Genomic DNA, 22,415 nt, shown 5'->3' with positions numbered 1-22,415 from the left:
CGGGCAAAGTGAGCCATGCATGCCCCCGGGCCTCCCCCCAGAAGGGCAGTGACCTGTGTCTCTGGGGTGCTCAGGGCCTTCTGGCAGGATCCCCTTCCCCTCTGTCTCGTGGGCCTCAGCGGGGACTGGCCCCAGGGTGAGCGACACATCGGCCACAGTTCCTCAGGGCCCCTCTGCAGCCGCGGAGCCCCAGCCCCACACCCAGGCCCTGCAAGCACACTGGTGCCTGGGGTTCTCCGCGGGACCTGCAGGGTGACAGAGCCGCGGGGCAGGCCATCCCGCAGAGGGTGTGTGTGGTGGACATCAGCTCCAGTCATGGCCTGGAGGCGCATCAGTGACCGAGGCAGCTTTGAGACTGTTGGTTTTTAATAGATCAACAGCGTCGCACCCAAGTGCATAGACAAGTGTACACATTCACAGTTCTCTGTGGTATTTCCTTGGAAAACCCCAAGTACAGGGGCTGACCTTGTCTTCTCAGCCCCGCCCGCCGGCCAGGCCCCTCTGGCCATGGCGCACAGGCCAGCCCGAACGCCGTGCGCAGCTGCCCCTGCGCTTCTCCTGAGCGGGCCTGGTTCTCTGGACCTGAGGCAGGGATGTCCCTTTGACCTGAACCCCTGAGGCCACGGCTCCTCAGAGCGAAGAGTGGGCAGGAAGGCCGTTGTTTGCCTGAGGGGTGGGGGGCTGCGTCCTGGGAGCATACAGGCCACGGGCCCCACCTTCACCACCCCCGGTGCTGACTGGCCCCTGAGCTCCGAGTCTGCTCCCCGCAAGGGTAGTCCAGTGCCTGGGGAGTGCACCCCACAGACGCCACAAGCCAGGGCCAGCAACAGATTCAGTCAAGTTACCAAGGAGTCCAGTGGGAGAAAAAGAGAAAAGAATTGACTGACGAGGCAGCCCATGACCGAACAAAGAAGAAAAGCTAAACAATCAAGCGTTCCAGCTGAATTTTTCTCGACCCGCTGTGGGAACAGAACCTAGCTGAGGAGACCCCTCCCACCGGGGGATGGCGATGCAGAGCACCGCCCCGCCACATGCCTAGCTGGTGCGGGAGCTGGAAGCTTCCTGACCTGGTGGAGGATGGCCTGAGGTTCCCCAAGGAGACCATCATGCTCCCCCAGGGGTGACCTCAGAAGGGCTCCAGGGGCCACCCTCAGTCCCAGCAAGAGCGAGCTTTCTAACGTCAGACACCTGGCCTCGGGGACATGGGGCTCTAGAGACTCTTGAAATGCCACCCAAGCCAGAGGCTCTCCATGTCACCATCATCAAGGGTGGATCTCGCAAACAACTGGCAAGACTCAGCTTCTGAGTGAGCTTTGTGCGGCAGAGGCCGGGCCGTGGAGCTGGGGTGTGCACATGGCAAGGGCTCGCGGGCTTCCCTGCTGTCCCTTCCTCCGGGCCTGGGGACAGCCGGCCCCCCTGCGAGTCTCAAAATTCCACCAGACTCCCTCCTGGGCATAGCAGCTCATGGGGACAGTGCCCCGGGGAGGTGGGGACGATGGCAGACGAGGGTCTGTGTGGAGAGGCACAGGAAGGAGCAGCCCGAGGAGCCCAAGCCTATCTTGGAGCCCTGACATCTTCATGTCCCGTCACAGGGGTGGGGAGAGCCTGCCCTGCACAGGCCAGTCATGTCCCTCTCTTCTGGAAGGCATGGCCCCGGCGTGTCCAGCCTGACCTACTTACTGGGTGGAGGTCGGGGCACGTGGTGTCGGAGAAGGTGCTGGCAGGCAGAAGGAGGTACCGCTGGGTGGCTCCAGACAGAGCAGCTCTTCCCAGCTCAAGGCCAACGGTAGCCAGGAAGCCGCCACCCGGAGCGTGTGTTTGCCCCACTCGTGGCTGCCCCCATCCTGGACACACATGTCTCTCTGGCTGAAACTGAAAACCAGCCCAGACATGAAGCAAAGGCTTCAGGATTCCTACACAAACCACCACACAGGCAGCAAACCTACACCCAAGAGAAAAGCCCAAGAGAGCGCTGAGCTGTGGACTAGGTAGTTCTTGCCTAAAGGGATAAATCACTTTCCAATTCTGGTCACTATGTCCTCTAGAGCGCACCTCGTCCTCAAAACCCTGAGCTCCCCGGCGGAGCCGGCACCGCGCGAGGACCCAGGGCTGGGGCCTATGGTGGGGCGGTGGCCTTCCTCGTGGGCAGCACAGGAGCCACAACAATCTCATCTGAGTCATCGGAGCTGCTGTCATCTGCGGGCGGAGGCTCGGTGGGCTGGGGCTGGGGTCGTGGTCCTGAGGGAGAGGGCGGCCCTGCAAGGAAGCAGAGGAGGCTGTCACCCCAGCGGCTCAGGGTGGGGCAGACCTTCAGAACTGTGTCTCAGCCGCCACAGAGCCACCTCGGCTGCCAAGCCCAGCTCTGAACATGCTGGCCATCTCCAAAAGGCCAACACCTGCAACAGCTGAGGGCTGGCCGGCGGGGATCAAGGGGCACGGGCGGTGCTCTGATTCTGGGGCTGGGGTGGGGCTGTGACCTGTGGGCAGCCGGGGCGGGCGGCCACCAGAATGGGTCAGAGCCACCTCTCTCGAGACTCAGGCCTCCAGGCGGGGGAGGCAGGCAGGACCAGGGGATGCCCAGGGAACGCCGTGAGCTTCCCAACAGACACCCCCCACACCCCGCTTTCTTCAGCACAGCTGACTTCCCCAATCCTCAGTCCACCTGCACCCTGGGTGTGAGCTCGGTGGTGAGGGAGGGAGGGGAGGCAGGGGGGCGCCTAGTCACAGGAAAAGCCACACTCAGACTGCTTGGGGACATGGCAGTCATAGGGTGGCCGGGCGCTGACTGCGCTAAGGAGGGCAGGACACCACACAGCTGCTGGCAGTCATGGGACTGGTCGGCTGTCCTCTGGGACTTCCGAGGGAACTATCAAAGGAGAGCCTCAGGACACTAAAACACCTATTTTCAAGCTTATCTTCAGTTTTTTCCTCTACAAACACTGGCACTGTTGGAACATACAAGGGCTGGTCCCACTTGCCCTGCAGGCCACCCTGGGGGCAACCAAGAGCAGTGAGTTCGCATGTGGCTCTGCCGGCACCGCGGCAACCTCTGAGCAGGGGGACGCAGCTGCCCCTTGAAGGCGACACATGCTCAGCAGGAGGAAGAGGTTGCCTACGCTATGAGAGTCACCAAGTGTGGGGTTGGGCAAAATCAGCACGAAGCTGGTTTCTGCAGGACAATGTGAGCTTTGGGGAGCCCGGAGGTTCTAGATGACAGCCCCTCAGGCTCTGCGGGCTCTGCTCACCTGCACCGTGTGTCCTCCCTGCTCACCTGCACGTCCTCCCTGCTCGCCTATGTGTCCTCCCTGCTCACCTGCACGTCCTCCCTGCACACCTGTGCATCCCCTGCACACCTGCGCGTCCTCCCTGCACACCTGCGCGTCCTCCCTGCACACCTGTGTATCCCCTGCACACCTGCGTGTCCTCCCTGCACACCTGTGCATCCCCTGCACACCTGCGCGTCCTCCCTGCACACCTGTGCATCCCCTGCACACCTGCGTGTCCTCCCTGCACACCTGTGCATCCCCTGCACACCTGCGCATCCTCCCTGCACACCTGTGCGTCCTCCCTGCACACCTGTGCGTCCTCCCTGCACACCTGCATGTCCTCCCTGCACACCTGCGCATCCTCCCTGCACACCTGCGCATCCCCTGCACGTCGTCCCTGCACACCTGCGCATCCCCTGCACACCTGCACATCCTCCCTGCACACCTGCACATCCTCCCTGCACACCTGCACGTCGTCCCTGCACACCTGCGCATCCCCTGCACACCTGCACGTCGTCCCTGCACACCTGCACATCCTCTCTGCACACCTGAACATCCTCCCTGCACACCTGCGCATCCCCTGCACACCTGCGCGTCCTCCCTGCACACCTGCGCATCCCCTGCACACCTGCACGTCGTCCCTGCACACCTGTGTCCCCCCTGCTCCCCCTGGAGCTGCTCACGTTTGCTCTTTGAACTTGATACGTGGAGACTGTGAAGCAAACACCAACGTCACAGGTCGCAAGCTCTGACAGGCTAGACAGGGAGTGGGGACCTTCAGGTCAGACAGGGCATCGAACTCTCAGCTCGTGCAGGAGATCCTCCAGAACCTAGCCCCAGAAGGGACGGGCTGGCCAGGCCCCCCACCCCCAGCCACGACTTCCCCCACTCACCAGAGCAGGGCGGCAGGGCTGCTGGCTTCCCTGGCCCCCACGGCCCTGGTGCCTCGTCCTCAGCCGCAGGCCCTTCCACGATCTCCCCGCCGCTCGTGTCGCTGTCCTCCTGACCTGAAACAATGCGCACACTCCAGGCGCCCGCCCCGCCCTGCACAGAGCCGGCAGCGGACGTGGACAGGGCTCGCCAGGCTCCACCTGTCTCTCCACCCCAAAGGGCTTTGGCTCAGAAATCTACTTCCTGTTGTAGTTTGTCCTGAAATGAAGCACCGCTCCCCACCAGCACCTGTCCTTCCCGGATTCTATCTGTGCAACCGAGAAGCTCAGGACATAACCACCCTCCCCATGAGCAGCGCATGGTGACTGCATGGCACCCTCACACCCGAGACCTCAAGATGTATTTCTGGGGCCAAGGGCAGCATCAAAGCTCACAACACGACCTCCCTGATCGTCTCCAGCAGTGATGCGAGCAAGCAGCATGGAGGGAGGTTCCGAGCCAGCAAAAGGGGCTGTCGGACTCGTGGGGGCCCAAGAAATGCTCTGGTGGCCTCAGGCGGGCCTCCGCCTCACTCAGGACGACCCAGGGTCCGGCCCGAGACCCCACATCAGCCGCCGGGCAGAGCAGGGACTGGGCCTCACAGCTGGGGTGCAGCACCCCTGCCAGGTCCCGAGATTTCTGCACTGTTTTCTACCCTAATGAGGTGGAAAAGCAAATACCAACAAAGGTTCACTCCAAACCAACACATAGGAAAAGCACTGGCCCTAGGGAAGGAAACCACACGGCTGCAGTAGAGCCAAGAACAAAAGCCAGAGACATAGAGCCACGAGGCTCCAACTGTGTGGCCGGTAACTGCCTGGACGCCCCCATGACTGGCCCCCGAGCTGCCTCCCATGGGCTCGCCTTTCCCTGCAGCCCGAGGGATGGGGGACGAAGTCGTGTGTGGGAGGCTCAGTGGAGGCATCTCCCTGCCAATGGCCTTGCTCCATGGATAGGGGGTCAGGCCCCCACGCGTGCCCGCACACGCCAGGGCAGTGGCCACTCCGTGCTCAGAGCTCAGAGTGCCCCAGCCACCCCTCGTGTGGAAATTCAAAATGAAATGAAATTACCAGGAGAAGCAGGACAGGGCGCAGCTGGCAGCTGGCGAGGGCTGGCCAGAGTGGGACTCCTCCTCCTAGAAGCTGCTACAGCGGTTCTTGGGCTGGAGTCACTGGAAAAAAGAGAGAGACTGGCCGCTTGGACTTCAGACTGCTCCCAGAGCCTGGGGGCCTGGCGGGACTCACGGAGGTGCTAGAGGGCGGCAGAGCCGGCACAGGTGGGCCGCAAGGGACACAGGAGTGCCCTCTATCAGACTCTCGGGCACACACCAAGGTCAGACCTCAGACACCTTCCTCTCCCAGTCTCTCGTGCCCACTGCCATCTCCCTGGACATGGCCACCGGCTGTGCGGCTCTCCCTGGCCTGGCCAGGGCTGGCGGCACCGGGAGGGACCCTGACCTGCGCCATGCCCTGGCCGTCCCAGCGTGTCCCGAACCGGGACCGTGAGAGTCTGCCTCCGCTTCCCTCCTCTGGCAGAGAGGGAGCAGAGACTGAAAAGCAATGTGTGGACTGGGAAACGGGGGAAGCCTGAGCCGCCTGCCCGCACGCCACCCCTCCACCCCCAGAGACACTCCCCTCGCCTCCCTGCAGATCCCACTCTGGCCGAGTCGACCTGGATGGGGTCTGAGTCTCTGCGGCCGCGGCCCCAGCAGGTAAGAGCGAGTGAGAGCTGCTGTGCGAGGGGCCTGACCACACCCGTGTCCCCCTGAATGCTGGGGGCACATCACTTTTTTTTTTTTTTCGAAGTGTGGTGTGTTAGGACAAGCGAGCCACCCTATAGAAGGTGGGGACCAGAACCACCCCATGCGTAAGCCCTTCTGCTGGTTTTCCGCCGGCATGAGGAACCGTTCCAGGAAGGCCCCTCCGAGGGCCAGAACTGGCGGGCTACCCCACCTGCAAGTGCGGGAGGGACTCTGCACAGGAATTTGCGCTTGGTGGCTCGCCAAGGTCCTGGCTGCCATACCCTGCGCGGGTGCACTCTGGGCTGCCCTTGTCATCAGGCACCTTCCTGCACTGCATTCCAGTGACACAGGACAGTGGTGGCCTGCCAGTTGGATTTACCTGTGCCTGACACGTGCCAGGTGCGCCCGGAGGACAGACTGGATGGTGGTAATGGCCTCTTCCTGCCCTGGGTCATCCTCGGCCTGGACGGCGGGGCTTGGAACATGTGGTGGCAGAGGGTCCTGTGGGGACAGAACAGTGGGGGGGGGAGAGCCCTTTGGGAGCCTCTGCCCACCTCCCGGGTGTGGCAGGGCCCCTGCCCAGCCCCCAGAGAGTCAGGTGAACGCAGCCCCATTCCAGGGAGCCTCCTGACGCTCAGACTCTAAGAGATTCTTAAAATGAGTGTCTGGCCATTTTTGCAGAGGAGGGACAGATCTAGAAAATGCTTATCTTAATGCTTCCATCTTTACTGAGAGCTGGGCATGCTGCCTAGTGCGTGAGCACCTCCAAGTAATGTGGCCCCCGGAGTTAAATCCATCTGGCGCCTGCACCACGGGCGCTGCCGCCGGGCCCCACATGGTCCCCACGACAGCAAGGCGCCAGGGAGGACACGCACACTGCGATGCTGTGCTGCCCCAGCTGATGGGGCACTTGACGGGACACGGAGAGAAGGCAGGTAGCGCCCCTGCTGCGTCTGGCCCCCCAGGGTTACCTGGCTGGGTGAGCTGGGAGGGCCGGGGGATTCTGAAGCACGCGCCTGGCTTGACAGTAGCTTCACCCGCGCTAGGTGTCCCCTGAAAGCTGCCTGGAGCACCGTAGCTGCCTGGCGGGAATGAGGGAGGGAGGGAAAGAGAGGTTAACTCCCCTGGAAGGCTGCACAGGTGCAGAGGACTGGGTCCTGAGGGAAAAGCTCTACCAGAGGAGAAAACAATGTCTCTCACTGGTGCACGGCCCTTATGCCACCCGCCGGCGCCTCCTGCAGGAAGAGCCATCCCCACCGCTCGCAGACAGAGGCACCCGTGTCCCCTCCCACAGTAAACCGAGTCCTCCATTAACTCCGCTAAATGCCATTCTGTTTAGCAGCCAGAATTCGTCGTATTTTACATGCAGGTATATTTCCATGTTGGGCAGTCAATCCCATGCCATGTGCTTTCCATACACATCTTCCAAAACCAAGTGGGGCAGACGTGGTCTCAGACTGTCTACCCTCTGACCTTACTCGTAAGTGGTTTCTATTTGGATGCTCTGTTAAGTCCTGAGATCAGTGTTTTGGACTTTGGGGGCAGCCCTGGCTGGGCATGTCACAGGACATGTCGAGCTTTTTTCACATCTCAGGGGAGTGCCACATGAGCACACGGGGGCCTGACGTGTCATGTGTCCAGAGGGCATGACCTTCCAGAATCACGGTCACTAGGAGGAACCCGTCACTTTGTTGTTACAGGAAGCAGGGTGAAGGAGATGTTCTGAACGCGGGGTTCAGAAAGTGGCCCAACAAAGCGTGGGGAGAGAACCCTCATTTGGGCAAATTCAAACAATCAGGTACATGTGTAGACAGACCCGGGGGGCTCGCTGCACACAGACAACCTGGGGCAAGGGCTGTCGTCATAGCCACCAGAATCTGGCAGAAGCCCAGCCCAGCCACAGCGCCACACAGGGGTCCTGTCATCGCCTCGCCTGGGGAGATGAGGACAGGCAGGCCTGGGGGAGCCCCAGGGGACCAGCAGCAGAACACAACAGTGTATGCCAGCTGGCTGTCTGGCTGGGAAAGACGCTACACGGTCCTTCGAGGAGTCCCCAGCTCACCCACTCACCCACTCATCCCACAAATATTTGCTGAATGCTGACCATGTGGCAGGCACCATCTAGGAACCGTGGATACAGCAGTTTAAGAACAGAAGTGGGACTTACATAAATTGCAACAGGAGATAAGCAATTTAAAACAAGCAAAATATCAAAACGTCAAGGACGGATAAAAGCTACAAAGAGAAATAAAGCAGGACCCGGGGCTGGAGTGATGGCTGGCACGGGGTATTCAGAGAGAGGGTCTCTGAGGACGCAACGTTTCCTGTGTAAAGCAAAGGGGGCGGGGCCAGGCATGCAGGTGTCTGGAGGAAGAGCCATCTAGGCAGAGAGAGCAGCCAGTACAAAGGCCCTGTGGCAGGAGTAAGCCTGCTATTTCCAAGGAGTCCCAAAGAAGCCTCCAGACTGGCTAGAGGAGAATGAGCAGGGCTGAGGGGTGGGGGTGGGCAAACAGGGTGCGTGGCATGGAGGCTCTTTAGGCAACAGCTTTGACTCTTGTTCCAAGTCTGGGAGCGAGTCATGAGCAATGGTGGGTGTCACTTAACACTTAAAACATGCCGCGCTGGAGGCTGCCTGGGGAACAGGCTGAGGGAGGGCACGCCAGCGTGGCAAGAGGCCTTGTGGGTCCCCGTGCAGTCCAGATGGCTGGAGACTCCGTTGGGTCCCAGCACCCATCACAAGGCGCTCTGCTGCTCACCAGACCTGCTCTCCTCCCAGGCAAGCCGCACTCCTTGCACACCGTCTTCCGCCGGCAGCCCTTCCCTCTTCCCCTGGGAGCCCACACGTCCCCCAGACTCGGGGCCAGGCCTTCCCGAAAGCCCTAACGCAAGCCTTGCCATCCTGGCCTGCAGGGACCTGTCTCCACACCTTTCTGAGTCCCGAGGGCCCGCGGGTCACTGGACCCAAACTGATGAAGGAGAAAGGTGTGTTGAAAAAAATCACTGGGTGACTGAATGACTCCAAACGTGGAAAGTTATCCAAATAGTCATCAAGTGCTGGAATCACCCCATCTGGTAGGTTTCACAAAAACAAGGCGCCAGCATATGCCACCATGACCTCACTCTAGTGCTAGAATACGTATTGGAGGGGAAGCCTGGGTGGCTCAGTGGGTTAAAGCCTGTGCCTTTGGCTCAGGTCATGATCTCAGGGTCCTGGGATCGAGCTCCGCATCCAGCTCTCTGCTCAGCGGGAAGCCTGCTTCCCTGTCTTTCTGCCTGCTTGTGATCTCTGTCAAATAAATAAATAAGTAAAATCTTAAAAAAAAAAAAAAAAGAATACGTATTAGAAACAGGTGACATAAACCTCACTTACCTCAGTCAGAACAGCCTTTTTTTTCTGAAAATAAAGAGACAGATTACGAATTAACACGAAGATGAACTTTTCCACAATACGGCATTTGTGTTCTCATCCTGGCCCTGCCACCGTCTCCACAGATGGAAAGCAGAGCCGGGGTACCAGGGCGCACCCCTCACTGAGAGTCTGTGGAGGGCTCTGGGGTCCCTGTCCTCCCCTGCCTGGCAGACAGTGCGGCGGGAGCCAGCAGCTATAACCAGATGGCCAGGCTTCTCCAGGCGAGCCACAGTTAAAGACAAGCCTCGCTGCTGGCGCCCACGGCTCTCAGCCAACCTGCGGCAGCTCTCCAGGAGACACGACCCACGAGTACCACCGTGGGCACTTGTCTTCAGTCCCACGTGAGGAAGCCCCTTCCCCCGGCCGGAGCTGTCCCGACAGGGGGGCCCACTCTGGATGGTCATACAGTGGCTGAGCCTCCGCCTGCTGGAGAAGCTACGAAGCTTCCCTTCACAGGTCAGGTCACTGGCTCCCAAATCTGACCCATCCTCAGAAACACCCAGGGACTGGAGAAAACAAAATTCAGCCACACCCACGGCTGAACAGTGAAGCCCGAGTCCTTCTGGTGTGGAAACCTCAGGATGATGCACGTGTCATGGGGTTCAAGGGCCACAGTCCCTGAAACATACACCTGCCAGCTCCACGACATCAACGATGTCGATCAGAATGCATGGCCCCCGCCTTTAAAGAAGAGAGTATGTCCCTCGACAGATTAAGGGAACGCGGAGTATGAGGACCAGCAGGATGTACAGTGAATGAATGAATGAGTGGACGAACGTTTAATCACAGTAACGATCAAGACCGGCAAAGACTGCTCAGAGGAGAACAGTGCCAGCGAGGATGTGGGGTGCGCTGCAGGATGAGGAAGTCCAACAGGAAGCCTGGAAAGAGCGTAAGTGCAGGAGTGGAAATATGCTGTGACTTGAGAAAGAAGGAAAAGCCATGTTGCCCACGGAAATGGATCTTGAGTGGAGGAGGCATGTTGGACCGCGGCCGGCCTCTGGCCCTGTTGAGGGCAGCCTGCGGCTCACCTCAAAGCACTGGCTGGGTGGGCTTGGGCGGGTCCTGGGCTTCCTCCTCACAGCCGCAGAAACTCCTGTACCCCGAGGGGAGTCTGAGATGTGCAGACCAAGAGGACCCTGGACTGAGGTCCCAGGACCCCCAAGTCCAAACAAGTGGCCTTTCAAATGCTTTATTCTCAGATGTGGGTATGTGCATTTGATTTTCCTGAGTTGTTTTAACGCAGAATCCTGAAGAAAGGACTCAACTCATGAATCAAGAAGGCAGCTGTGCCCAGCTCCCAGAAGGGCCAGCAGTGGGAGCCGGTGCAGGTAGCTAGGCCTGCCTGGGGGGTGGGGAGCGGTCTAGGGCACTGCTCTTAGAGCACTTCATGTTTTGTCTTTTTTTTTAATTTTAAAAAAGATTTTATTTATTTATTTGACAGACAGAGATTACAAGTAGGCAGACAGGCAGGCAGAGAGAGCAAGAGGAGGAAGTAAGATCCCTGCTGAGCAGAGAGCCCAATGCAGGGCTTGATCCCAGGACTCTGGGATCATGACCTGAGCAGAACGCAGAGGCTTAACCCACTGAGCCACTCAGGTGCCCCGTGTTTTGTCTTTTTAAAAATTAATTAATTAGGATGCCTGGGCGGCTCAGTTGGTTAAGTATCTGCCTTCAGCTCAGGTCATGATCTCAGGGTCCTGGGGTTAAGTCCCACATCGGGCTCCCTGCTCAGTGGGAAGCCTGCTTCTCCCTCTCTCTCTGTCTGCTGCTCTTTCTCTCTCTGTCAAGTAAATAAATAAAATCTTTAAAATGAAATAAAATAATTAGAGAGCTCTTTTATTACTTAATTTGAGAGAGACAGCATGAGCGAGCCGAAGGGCAGAGGGAGAGAATCACAAGCAGACTCCCCGCTGAGCGAGGAGCCCGATGGCGGGGCTCGATCCCAGGACCCTGAGATCATGCTCTGAGCTGATATCAAGAGTCAGCCATTCAGCCAACTGAGCCATCCTTAATTTGTCTTAGTGAAGCAAAGGCCCCACGGGGAGAAGGGTGAAAGGTGAGGGGAAAAGCTTCACAGACAGTCAAGTGGCTCAGAAGCGGCAAGCACCACCCAGGTCTGGGCTGAGGAGGACAGGGAGCTTGGGACACCCTCTTGTGCAGAAAATAAGGGTGCGCCGGCAAGACCAGAGGCACCAGAGCCAGGCCCAAGCGCTCCCACAGATCAAGTATGCGACATGATGAACGTGAAAAGAAAAATGACACATTGATCTTAAAATTTAAAAGCAGCAGTGCTCCCTCCCCTGAGAGAGAGCAGGGGCAGAAGCCCGCTGGCCGCCATCCCTGGCTTGGAAATCAGCGCTCACTTAGTACTTAAAGAAAACAGCGAAGCTTTTAGCCTGCCTTTTTGGAAGACCGTGGAGCTGCGCCCCGCGGACCAGCCGATGAGGAAAACTGCTTTACAGAAGAGTGCCAGCCACTAAGTAGCGGGGGGATCTGAAGTCACCCCACAACCGTGTGAAAGATGGGCTGAGTTACGTGGCGTGAAGGGTATAGAGTCACTGGCACAGGGCTCACGGAGGCCACTCCCCCGACAGATGGATGGGCTCATTATTGAGGGCAAGGTGTTTCCTGAGAGCGGCAACATTATCCAGCACCCACAGTCACACACACGTGTGGGCGGGATTACCTAGCCTCATCTGGGCCTGGAGCACCTGGTCCCCAGCACCACCTGCGGGGACGTGCTCTGGCCAAACACGCCTCACCGGACCCGAGGCAACCTGTACACCTGACATGCCATGTACGGGGAAGTAAAGGGGACAAAGGAACAAGCTAAGGGCCACCCAAAGGACACAACTGGACAGAGGCAGGATGCGGGACGTTGGCCTGTGCTCTTCCAGAAGAACGTGACTTTCAAGAGAAAAGAAGGCGGGGGCTGATAAAGCACATTGCGCAGGTTTACACAACCAAAGAGGAAGCTTTTAATGGATGCAGGTCAAGACCCGACCTTGACTGGATCCGGGGTTGAAAAAGACAGCTGAGCGGCATCCTGGGTCACGGGGACAGATGTGACCGTGAGGCGGACACCAGAGGACTGAGAGAACTTTGGGCACATTTTGGGGTCTGATGGTGCGACATGTGGTCAGTGAGACGGCCTCATGCTTAGAGGACGCTGAAGGTTCACAGCATCTAAGACTCTCTCACACGGTTGTGCAAAGAGACGATCCGCATAGAAAAGAAACACGGCTGCGTGTTAACTACTGTCGAGTCGAGGTGGGGGCAAGCATTTGTCTGGACCTTTGTGAATTCATGGAATTCTTTCAACTATTCTAAGTGTTCTGTACGTTGTCATAACAAAAGGTGGGAAGAAACCATAGTTGGAGAAACTCTACAGACAAAACCGGAACTAAGATCGTATGATATTCAGGCCGGTAGAGGACTCCAGAGTTTCTGTTGGTTCAGCTGGAGAGAAAGGGCCCTGCTGTGTTCTGCAGAACTGGGAGCTCTTTCCGGGCACACAGCTCATTCAAGGAGATCGCCACCCCTACCCTGGGAGCTCAGGAGAGGGGCTCCATTCCTCCCTCCACGAGACAGCATGGAGGGTCCCCCAGGCTTCTCACCCATCCCCCCACGTCCCCCACCCTGGGCTCCTCTCTCATCCCCAAACTTCCCCACCTCCCATCGGCCCACTTGCCCCTGAGCTCGAAGGCACTCAGCACAGATCCACGGCTCCTCCTTTCCTGGGGCCTGAGACGCACATGCTCAGCCTGGTGGGTGGTCTTCCTGTCCCCTAATCTCCAGGGGCTGTCCGAGGAGCAGCCACTCAAGGCAGGTTTGTCGTAGTCTCAGTAAAATGGACCACAGCTCAAGCTGCTGCCCCCCAGACAACCCCAGAAGAGGGGCTACTCTGGGGCCTTGAATTTCCAGTTGTTTCTGCAATGGACGCATCTGCCTGGGGACCCTGTGCTTGGGCCAGACATGGGGCAGTGATTCCAGAGCAGGTCTCCCTGGCAGCCCGCCACCAGGCCACTGTGTTCTCCCGGTCCATGGGCCAACAGAGGCTTCCGGGCGAGACACCGCCATTTTCCACTGGCCAACGACCCCCGCCCTCAACCCCGAGGAAGAGCTGAAATGGAAACCTCCCCTTCCTTCCTGCAAGACCGAGTCCTTCCATGGCAGGTCCGGGTGCTGGTCTGTCCCTCAGCCCCCATGTCGTCTCTCTGGCCGTATCTAGTCCATCCTGCATTTCCACCCACGCCCGTGGCGCCCAGCCCGTAGCCCACGCAGCACAGGGACGGCCTCCACGGTCTCTCACCTGGCGTCGGTACACCTTCCACCGGGTCTGCAGGATCCTGGCTGCTGTGTCTCTTCGCCCCTCCGAGCAGCTGGAGGGGGGCCGGGAGCCCTCCTCGCTTGTATCTGGCTCCCAGTCCTGCTGAGAGGGCCTGCTGGTGGGAAGGGAAGGTCGGGGTTCTTCTGGGGTCTGCAGAAATTCAAGGTGTAAAGGACAGTTAAGCTAGGCAGGGAAGATGGGGAGCGGGTCAGGCGGCGGGATGGCGGCAGGATGGCGGCGGAACACGGACGGAGCTCATCAGGCTAGACTCTACAATGCGGAGGAGAAATCTGTTGGTTCGGCACTCTGTACGACTAACAGCATCCCCGCAGAAACAACGTATAGCTAATAAACAACTGAAGGTCGGTTTTCATCCCCCTTCCCACCCAGTGTGGAGGTGCTCCCCTAGGAGGACAGCACAGCGACGCCACCTGTGGGTTGTGGCCCCTTACTAGCTCTGACGTACTTCCCGAGCTCAGGGACACGTGTGTGTTATTGCAAGGTCTACCTGCTTTTCGGGGGTCCTGTGTTTGGTCTTTCTTTTAGTCTGAGACTCTGACAGAAACAGGACCTCTGTGATGAAAGGCATTGGATTTCTAGCTGGGTTTTCCCAGTAAAAAGAAGCAAGAATTGCTATTTTGACCATTGAAATAACCCCGATTTCTACCATACTCGAGGGCCCAAATTTATTTTCTTCAGGGACATTTCTCGATAACAATCAGCACACCAGACTGTCCTTCCTCACCACTAGGGACACATGTAGAGAGGAGACTGCCCTTCAGAAGACCAAAAATAGGGGCACCTGGGTGGCTCAATAGGTTCGGCCTAGGTCATGATCTCGGAGTCCTGGGATCGAGCCCCACATTGGGCTCTCTGCTCAGTGGGGAGCCTGCTTCTCCCTCTCTCTCTCTGCCTGCCTCTCTGCCTACTTGTGATCTCTCTCTGTCAAATAGATAAATAAAGTCTTAAAAAAAAAAAGACCAAAAATGTTAAAAACTGTGAAGCTGTTTTTAACTGAGGCACCCGGGCCCCACCGAGCAGATTAGTCACTGTCACCAGTCCCTCTGGTGCACCAGGTACTTCCCGCTGAGATCCCTGGCATCCCACTGGAGAGGCCCGTGTCCTTCCCTAACACACCCCCACATCGCTGCTTCTCTGGAGCGACATGAAACCTGTCACCACATGGCCCATCCCAGTGTGAGCAAGACAGTCACAGGAGTCACCTAAGATAAAAGGAACATGCACTCAAAAACTCTTGCAAACAGCTAAAAGAATTTTACACTTTGATAGACAAAGAAACTCCTCGAGGCAACTGTTAGAAACTGCCCCCACCATCACCCCGCTTAAACCTACGACTAATGACTCACATCCCGATGCTAAGAACTGAATCCCGCATTTGGAAATGCTTCTCCAGCAGGAAAACACCCAAAGCCTGTTACAATGACACGCACGCCTGTAGAAAATTCCAACAATGCTAGCAGTAAAACAGTTCCCGGATGTCACCGCACAGAAGTAGCCGCACTTTGGTAATCTGTTCGGACGTTTTTCCAGGTGTAAGTTTTTTCTAACTTCAGGGGATCAATGCTATGACCTTCTCTGGAGGACAGGGTCACAGGCAGCTTTCGGAGTCCGCAGACAGAGAACCCGATCTCCCCTGGCGGTGGCTGGACAGTGTCCCTGTGTCCTGCTGTCCCACCAGCAGATGCACCGCGCTCACCCACGGGTCTCCTGTCCATGGTGTCTACACCACGACCACGGGGCTGCACCTAACGTCCTTGTTCCTGTAGCTGTGTGGACAGCACGGCTCCCTCCCTCGGCCTAGTCTGTGAATGAACGGTGGGGTCCGAGACCCACTCCTGCCTTTTATGGGGACACCAAACCTCCAGGTTGGATACGATGTCCCAGTGAGCACGGACTGTAACTCCAATGCCAGGCAAACGTGAAGGCCCTGCAGGGGACGCAGACGCAGTGATTAAGGATGTCACCCCTTGAGGAAAATAACATCCATCGGGGCTTCCTCTCGACATGGCCACAGGGCCTCACACTGAGTCAGTGGAGGATCAAGACCCCAAGTTGTTGGGATTAGCAGGGACAGCAGCGGCTTGGGGTTAGGGGCTCAGAGACGCGGGCCTGGGCCTCAGGACTTCTGTGACCTCCTGGAGGTCAGCGTGAGGGCTGGAGGGGCGAGGGGCCCGCAGCTGGGGCCACCTTCTCGATGGCGGCTGCACGTCAGTCCCTGGGGTGGACACCACGCTACCATGACTCCATCTCTGGAGTGCGCTGAAGAGACAATAGGGGAAACTTCCTTTCCTTCCCACATGAGTGTCTGCAGGAACCCCCAGCGGGCCTCCCTGCAGAGCACAGTCTTCAAGAACCAGAGAAATTAAGATAAGCTGAAGAATCTCCATTGGGTTCTGTCAGGTGCTTCCCCAGGGATCAGGATCACGGACAAGTCACTGGTGGGCAAGCGCTGCTGTTTCAGAGCCCAGGGAGTACCTGTGTGGGAAGCAAGGGACCCCCACCGGCGACACGGCCCCTGGGGATACATAAGCTCGTCTCTGCCACACACGTGGCATCCCTGGCCTCCTGGCTGCCCAGCGCTGACAGCAGGTGTGGACCTGTAGGGGAGCATGGGGTTCCCTGGAGAGTGACAGTTGCACAGAGTGGCTTGCTTCAGGATGTGCGATGTTCACCAAAGCACTGGAAAAACCAGCACGGAAACGCATCCCATGGAGAACACAACAGTATGCTTTACCGAGCAGCAGAAACAGTTTCCAGAGGGATCGGGAAGAATTCACAGCGTCTGTCCCTCACACTTGGCCATCCAGTACCAAGGCTGCGCTGCAAACTGGGAGGCGGGGGGCTCCTGCCAGCACATGCCATGCCTCTGCCTTCCCGAGCCTCCCAGGGAAGCTGCAGCCATTCTCGATTTGCAGCCAGAGCTGTACTCATCATCTCCAGATCCCGACTTCCAGCTCTTTCCCAGTTTCAAAGCACATGGTGTCGTGCAGTCAAAGGGCCTCCTGGTGGAGACTCCAGCCAGTAAGCCTGAGAAGCTGGCCCGGATTCCAGCACCACCCTCCGCAGAGACTCCCCCCCGTGACCCTCTCCATCAAGTCACTGGCTATAAAACAGGAAGTCGCCTTCCGAAGTAATAGAACTCCTTGGCTGAAGTGTGCACCAGGCGAAGCCCCGCCGTCCTGGTGGGCCCCCTGGTGTTACCACGTCAGCAGCAAACAGACAGACAGAGGCTCGTGGAAAGGGACCGCAGACAGGCCGCCATGTGTCCTCTACCATCTCACACACTAACCAGCTCGGCGCCAGCTACCTCTGGGGAAACAGGGCAGCCCCAGGATTGTAATACCTCTGTTGTTTGTATGAACAGATTACACCCACCATCTGAGAAAGCCCATCAGCTGGACGTCCAAGTGCAAGTGGCACCGGGCCAATAGGCACCAGAGGGCTTTTGAGTGGTGCCAGCCAAGCCCCTCACGGCTACACAGGTCACCTCAGCTGCAGCTGCCTTCACGAGGGGACGGGGACAGGACGGTGGGAGCCCACACTGACCTCTCACCTTGAACCCGTCATTTGCCACACACTCATTCAACACCTGGACGAGCGCACAACTCAGTGGCAGGCACGGGCCCCCGCAAAGACACCCCACCATAGCAAGCGCCCTCCCCTCCAGGCTGTGTCGACGTCATAGTTTGAAACTCCCACGAAACACACGGGGCGGGGGGCAGGAGGTCCTTGCTCAGCGTCACTCCTTCTCACCCATGAATGGACACCCCCTTGTTGGACAATTAGACTTTCTGCTTATGTCACGTCTGGGGAAGACCTTCACTTGGCTTCATTATCTAAGACTTAAACCCTCATTCAAAAGTCACTTAACTGACAACAGATGGGTTCAGAACCCCAGATTCAATACACACCATTGATGAAGACAGACAGGGATGATAAAGGGGAACTGGACCGTTAGCGTCGGAGTCAGGACAGCCGGGGACAGACCCCGCAGAACCATCAAGGCCCGGCCAAGAGCCCCGCGGTGCCCGCACAGGAGGTCTGAAACCCCGCTGAGCCATACCTCGGGACTCCTCTCCACGGGGTCATTTCTCTCTTCTCTCCTGATTTCTTCCAGTTCTTGACACTTCTTCGTAAGTGTTTGAATTTCCTCTCTAAAGCGGGAGGGGACAGATGACATATTACTCATCATCATGTGGCGGCCCCTGCCTGTATGGGATGGCAGGGAGGGCCGCCCGCAGGGTTGGCAAGGCCACCCCTTGTGCCATGATGTGGGGCCCCGCTACCAACCCCCTGCCCCTCGGGTGGGATGGGGTCCCCACTGCGGGACTGCACTCTGCGGCCTGTGTCCACAGCTAGGCCTACAGCCCCGAGAGGGCAGGGCCAGAGGATCCCCGGGCCGGCAACACCTCGGGCACGTGGGAAGAACCGGACAGACCATGATGGCAGGAGGGACACATGGGAAGGCAGCACTCGGGGTTTCCAGCACACGGTGTGCATGAATGCAAATGCATCTTGCGTCCTCGCTACGGGTCTCAAAAGGTGACAGAAGAACAGCTTTTCCCTGTGCACCTGCCCCTTCTGTCTCCTTCAGTCCCGCTTTCTGACAAAACCTAGTCCTGGTTCTCCAGAAGATAAATATTCTTTTTTTTAAAGATTTTATTTATTTATTTGACAGACAGAGATCACAGGTAGGCAGAGAGGGAGAGAGAAGCAGGCTCCCTGCAGAGCAGAGAGCCCAATGTGGGGCTTTATCCCAGGACCCTCAGATCATGACCTGAGCCGAAGGCAGAGGCTTAAACCACCAAGCCACTCAGGCACCCCCGGAAGATAAATATTCTTATTCATTCCAGCAATCTGTGTCTTCCTCAGTATTCTGAGCACTGAATGGTTCCGCTCAGTGTTTGAACTTACTTTTGGGGGCATTTCTCACTGAGGTAAAGCTCGTAGAATGTAAAATTCACTAAAGTAAAATACAGGATGAAATGGGTTTCCTTGCACTCATGGCTTTGTGCCATCGCCACCAACTCTAGGACTCTCCTGTCACCCTGAAGGGGCCCGGGCCCGTCAGCCACCCCTTCCCACTTCCCTGTCCCGCACCCTCTCTCCAAGACTTTGTCTGTGTGTGCCAGGATTGTTCGGTGCCTGGCGCTTCCTGTCTGCTTCCTTCATGCGGCCCAATGTATGGGAGGCTCGCTCACTGCTGTCCCGTGTGTCAGAACATAGTCCTTTCTATCTCTTCATGTGGACAAACTACTGTTTGTTATCTGTGCCTCAGCTGATGGGCCTGGGCTGATGGGCCTGGGGCTCTGTCCCCAGTTTTGGGGTGTGAGCAATGACCCTGATGGTGCGGGAGGTCCCACCCGGGGAGTCCTGATCCGAGGGGTGTCAGCGAGGGGTGCGTGCAGAGGCAAACCCCCGCCTGGTGGGGAAGAGCGCTTTCCCAGAACCGGGACTTTTACTCGGAGGACCCGATCAGGACACGGGGGGGCGGGGCACGGGGCGGACCTGCGTTGGGGCTGCATGCAAACTGTTCCAGAAGCTGCATGGAGGCAGGACGGGAGATGCCTGGAACCCCGTGATCTCCTGACAGCCCGAGAGTCCTGGCACACTCACCTCAGAGCCTCCTCTCTCCCTCGTCTCTCCTCTTCGCCTCCCTTCGTGCCTTCCAGCTCCTTCCGCAGCTCGGCATTGGTCTGCATAAGCTTCTTCACCTCCAACCTGAGTGCACAGAACCACAGACCTTCAGTGTTCATGAAAACAGGGGGCTACGGTTGCGCTGATAGCCACAGAGCAGGAAGAGCTCTCCGAAAACACCAGCCACCCGACTTCCTTTCTTATGACAGTTGATGGACAGAGGTGCTCACTGATTAGCCCATGGAGCCAGGAACACACCCAAACAGGCCTGCCACCCCGGCCATGGTGTGGTTCCGCCAGATATTTACTGAGCAGCTGCTATGTGCCCGTGACGGTTAGGTGCCCCGGGATACAGGGGTGACGAGCTGCGACCCCAGACAAGCTGGAATAATGTGTTATCCCAAGAGTTACACAGCACGTGACCCTGAGATGAGTGATCAGAGGATCCACCCTGCACTGCACAGGGCTGCTGTCTGAGCCGAACCGTTGAGAACGGGGGGTGGGGGGCACCCAGGACCTCCAAACACATTGCTTCCCAACGAGGTTTCCCGGGTCCCACAGGTGGCACGTGGCTAAGAACATTGCTCCGACACAAGACCTCAGTCTGACCTCAGCTCCATAGCTCACTGCTGTGTGGCCTAACTTTTCAAGGTCCCTTAATCTCCTTATGAATCAGAGGGAACACCCTGAGTGTTCCACAGAGGCCTGTCACAGAGCAAGGGCTCGTTAAGTGTAAGGTTTTATCAAGCCAGGTGACAGCTGAAGAGATTATCAGAGACATGATTTACCTTTCGAAATGACTAGCTCAATTATTAAAATCCTTCATGAAACACTAATTCTTACAAAGAACCTACCAATTTGCAGAGATGCATTTGGATTGGAGGAGTAAGAACAGGTGGGGTGTGAAAGAATTTTCCTCTGCTGTAAACAGAAAGCAGCAGAGAGTAGTCAAGGAGTCAGCTAGGGAGTCCTTCTGAGACCTAAATGTGCACAGGAATTGCCAGGGGACCTCATTAGACACAGAGTCAGATTCAGGAGATCTAGGTCTGACGAGGTTCTGCATCTCTAACCAGCTCCCACGTGGGAGGAGATAAAATTCTGCATCTCTAACTAGATCCCCCTCCATGGGTGGGGCCTAGAGTCTGCATCTCTAACCAGATTCCCTGATGGGCAGGGCCTAGGTTCTAAACCTCTCACCAGCTCCCAAGTGGGCGGGGCCTAGGTTCTGCATCTCTCACCAGCTCTCAGGTGGGCGGGGCCTAGGTTCTGCATCTCTCACCAGCTCCCAGGTGGGCGGGGCCTAGGTTCTGCATCTCTCACCAGCTCCCAGGTGATGGTGAGGCTATGGCATTCCAGGCCATACTCAGAGAGATAAACCCCACCTCAGAAGATATGAATTTGGCTTATTTATGACACAACTGCGACTAGAGAAGCCACAAGTAAACAGCAGAGGAGACAGACATGTTTTTAGTAGGATTACAGATCAAGACACTAGAGAACGAACAGTGAACAAGCATAATCTGGAGACTTTGCCTTTCAAACTTTCAGGGTCACACTGACCACAGCATTTATGTCTTATTTGGTATTTAGACTGGGTATCACAAACACATTATTGACTCTCTAAACCACTCTGCCTAAGATCTAAGTTGATGGCCTATCTACTTTGTACAAATCGATGAAAGTAAATTCTTCTCTAAAAAATAATTTGGAAGTCACTCTGGAGTTCAGCACGAACAGATTTAAATGATACCTCCCCTTCTTCCAGTGACATAATATGGTCAATTAATGTCTTCTTTTTACCACTAAAGTGACTTCTACTTCATAAGCAAAATATAGGAAGTTTCTGAATCATATAAGACTACAGCAACAACTACTACGAGGAGCTGAGCGTTTCCCCTGAATTCTCTAGAACGGCTGGACTCTAGCCACAACCCCCTCCCAGGGGCACGGGGTGCCGCCCGTACCCCACAACCTACTCTTTCTCCTGCAGCTGCATCTGTAGGGCATTCCGCTCGCCCTTCAGGCTCCGCATGGCCCCCCGGAGACGCTCGCTGTCCTCCTGCCGGTCACCTCGAGGCTGCCTGGGCACGGCAGAGCTGGATGCAGAGGGCACCACGGCATTTGAGTTGACCGCTTCGGAAGTATGGGACTTGGGGCTTTCCATCGAACTTATTTTCTAGAGGCAACACAGGCATTTTTAAAAGATATTCTTTCTCATTTTACTTTGCGGTTATGAAACCCAAGGAAGAGATGAGGGAAACTCAAGCACAGTTATGGGACCGCGTGTGGCTTCACAACCCCAGGACAGCTCCACCCTGTGGGAGCCTGTCGGAAGGGGAGCCTGTCGGGGAAGTAAAGGGAACCGGGCCAGCAGAGCCCAGCCTGGGGCGGGCAGGGGGCAAGGCGCCATTCGTGAAACAGAACACGGGCACAGGAGGTGAATTCATAAGCTTCTTTTCTTTGTGCTCATTTACCCTAGTGTTTCCTTAGGATTTCTGGGACTTTCAATCTCTGCGCTTTCATCCTGAGTGATAGCCCAGCTGTGCCAGCGGAGAGCTACGAAGCCCTGTAGCCTGCCTGATGCCAGCCCCTCTTAGTCTCGGGCGAGAAAGCGCCATCCCGCGTCACAACTGAGCCACCTCCAGTTGACTCTGTTCCCAGCGAGCTTTGTTTTCAAAATACCCACAATATATAGAAACAGCTTGGGTTTTGCTGCTGTGTAAATACGCAGAACTGTTTTGTTAAATACTTCCCTCTAAGTTTACTCTGCTTGGCCCAACAAGTGGGCAGCCCTCACAATTTTGCCAGGCTACTCAGAAGAAGCTGAAACTTTGGGCCAGCTCCAGTAGAATCTGGCTGATTACTGACCAGAGGAGTGAGATCGATTTTACAGATTCAAATCTCCCCTGTTTTCTGGTGGATGGACTGTTTCCTGAGGACTCAGACACACAGACTGGTGGGTGAGCAGTCACAGAAACCCACACACACTCATCAGGCTGGGTCTCCCATCACCTGCCTCTGTCGCCAGTCACACACAGAGTCTGAAACCATGTGCCACGTGACCATGGCATTGCCCCC

At 57.1% G+C, this 22,415-nt stretch overlaps 1 protein-coding gene across 12 annotated transcripts in view; it reads right to left on the bottom strand.

Annotated features, from left to right (window-relative positions):
- Positions 1-348: 348 nt before the first annotated feature.
- IQCE (IQ motif containing E) overlaps positions 349-22,415 on the bottom strand; it is a 46,577-nt gene continuing 24,510 nt past the window's right edge. For 9 of the 12 annotated variants that reach the window (XM_013047781.2, XM_013047782.2, XM_004776357.3 and 6 more), the window contains 10 exons: positions 21,314-21,513; positions 19,317-19,421; positions 17,764-17,854; positions 13,662-13,829; positions 9,308-9,331; positions 6,909-7,019; positions 6,317-6,438; positions 5,267-5,367; positions 4,160-4,273; positions 349-2,256 (listed from right to left, as the gene is read on the bottom strand). In XM_013047781.2, the coding sequence (XP_012903235.2) occupies positions 2,117-2,256; positions 4,160-4,273; positions 5,267-5,367; positions 6,317-6,438; positions 6,909-7,019; positions 9,308-9,331; positions 13,662-13,829; positions 17,764-17,854; positions 19,317-19,421; positions 21,314-21,513 (1,176 nt within the window). In that variant the 3' untranslated portion in view covers positions 349-2,116. Of the gene's footprint in view, positions 2,257-3,949; positions 4,023-4,159; positions 4,274-5,266; positions 5,368-6,316; positions 6,439-6,908; positions 7,020-9,307; positions 9,332-13,661; positions 13,830-17,763; positions 17,855-19,316; positions 19,422-21,313; positions 21,514-22,415 lie in introns of those variants that run through there. The other 3 variants (XM_004776358.3, XR_201100.3, XR_201101.3) reach the window with 3 other exon arrangements.

The sequence above is a fragment of the Mustela putorius genome, unplaced genomic scaffold (genome assembly GCF_011764305.1).
Source record: "Mustela putorius furo isolate JIRA1106 unplaced genomic scaffold, ASM1176430v1.1 tig00000139_pilon_pilon_pilon, whole genome shotgun sequence".
Taxonomy (NCBI): domain Eukaryota; kingdom Metazoa; phylum Chordata; class Mammalia; order Carnivora; family Mustelidae; genus Mustela; species Mustela putorius.
The sequence above is the reverse complement of the archived record's forward strand: the minus strand, read 5'-3'. Positions and strand labels throughout refer to the sequence as shown.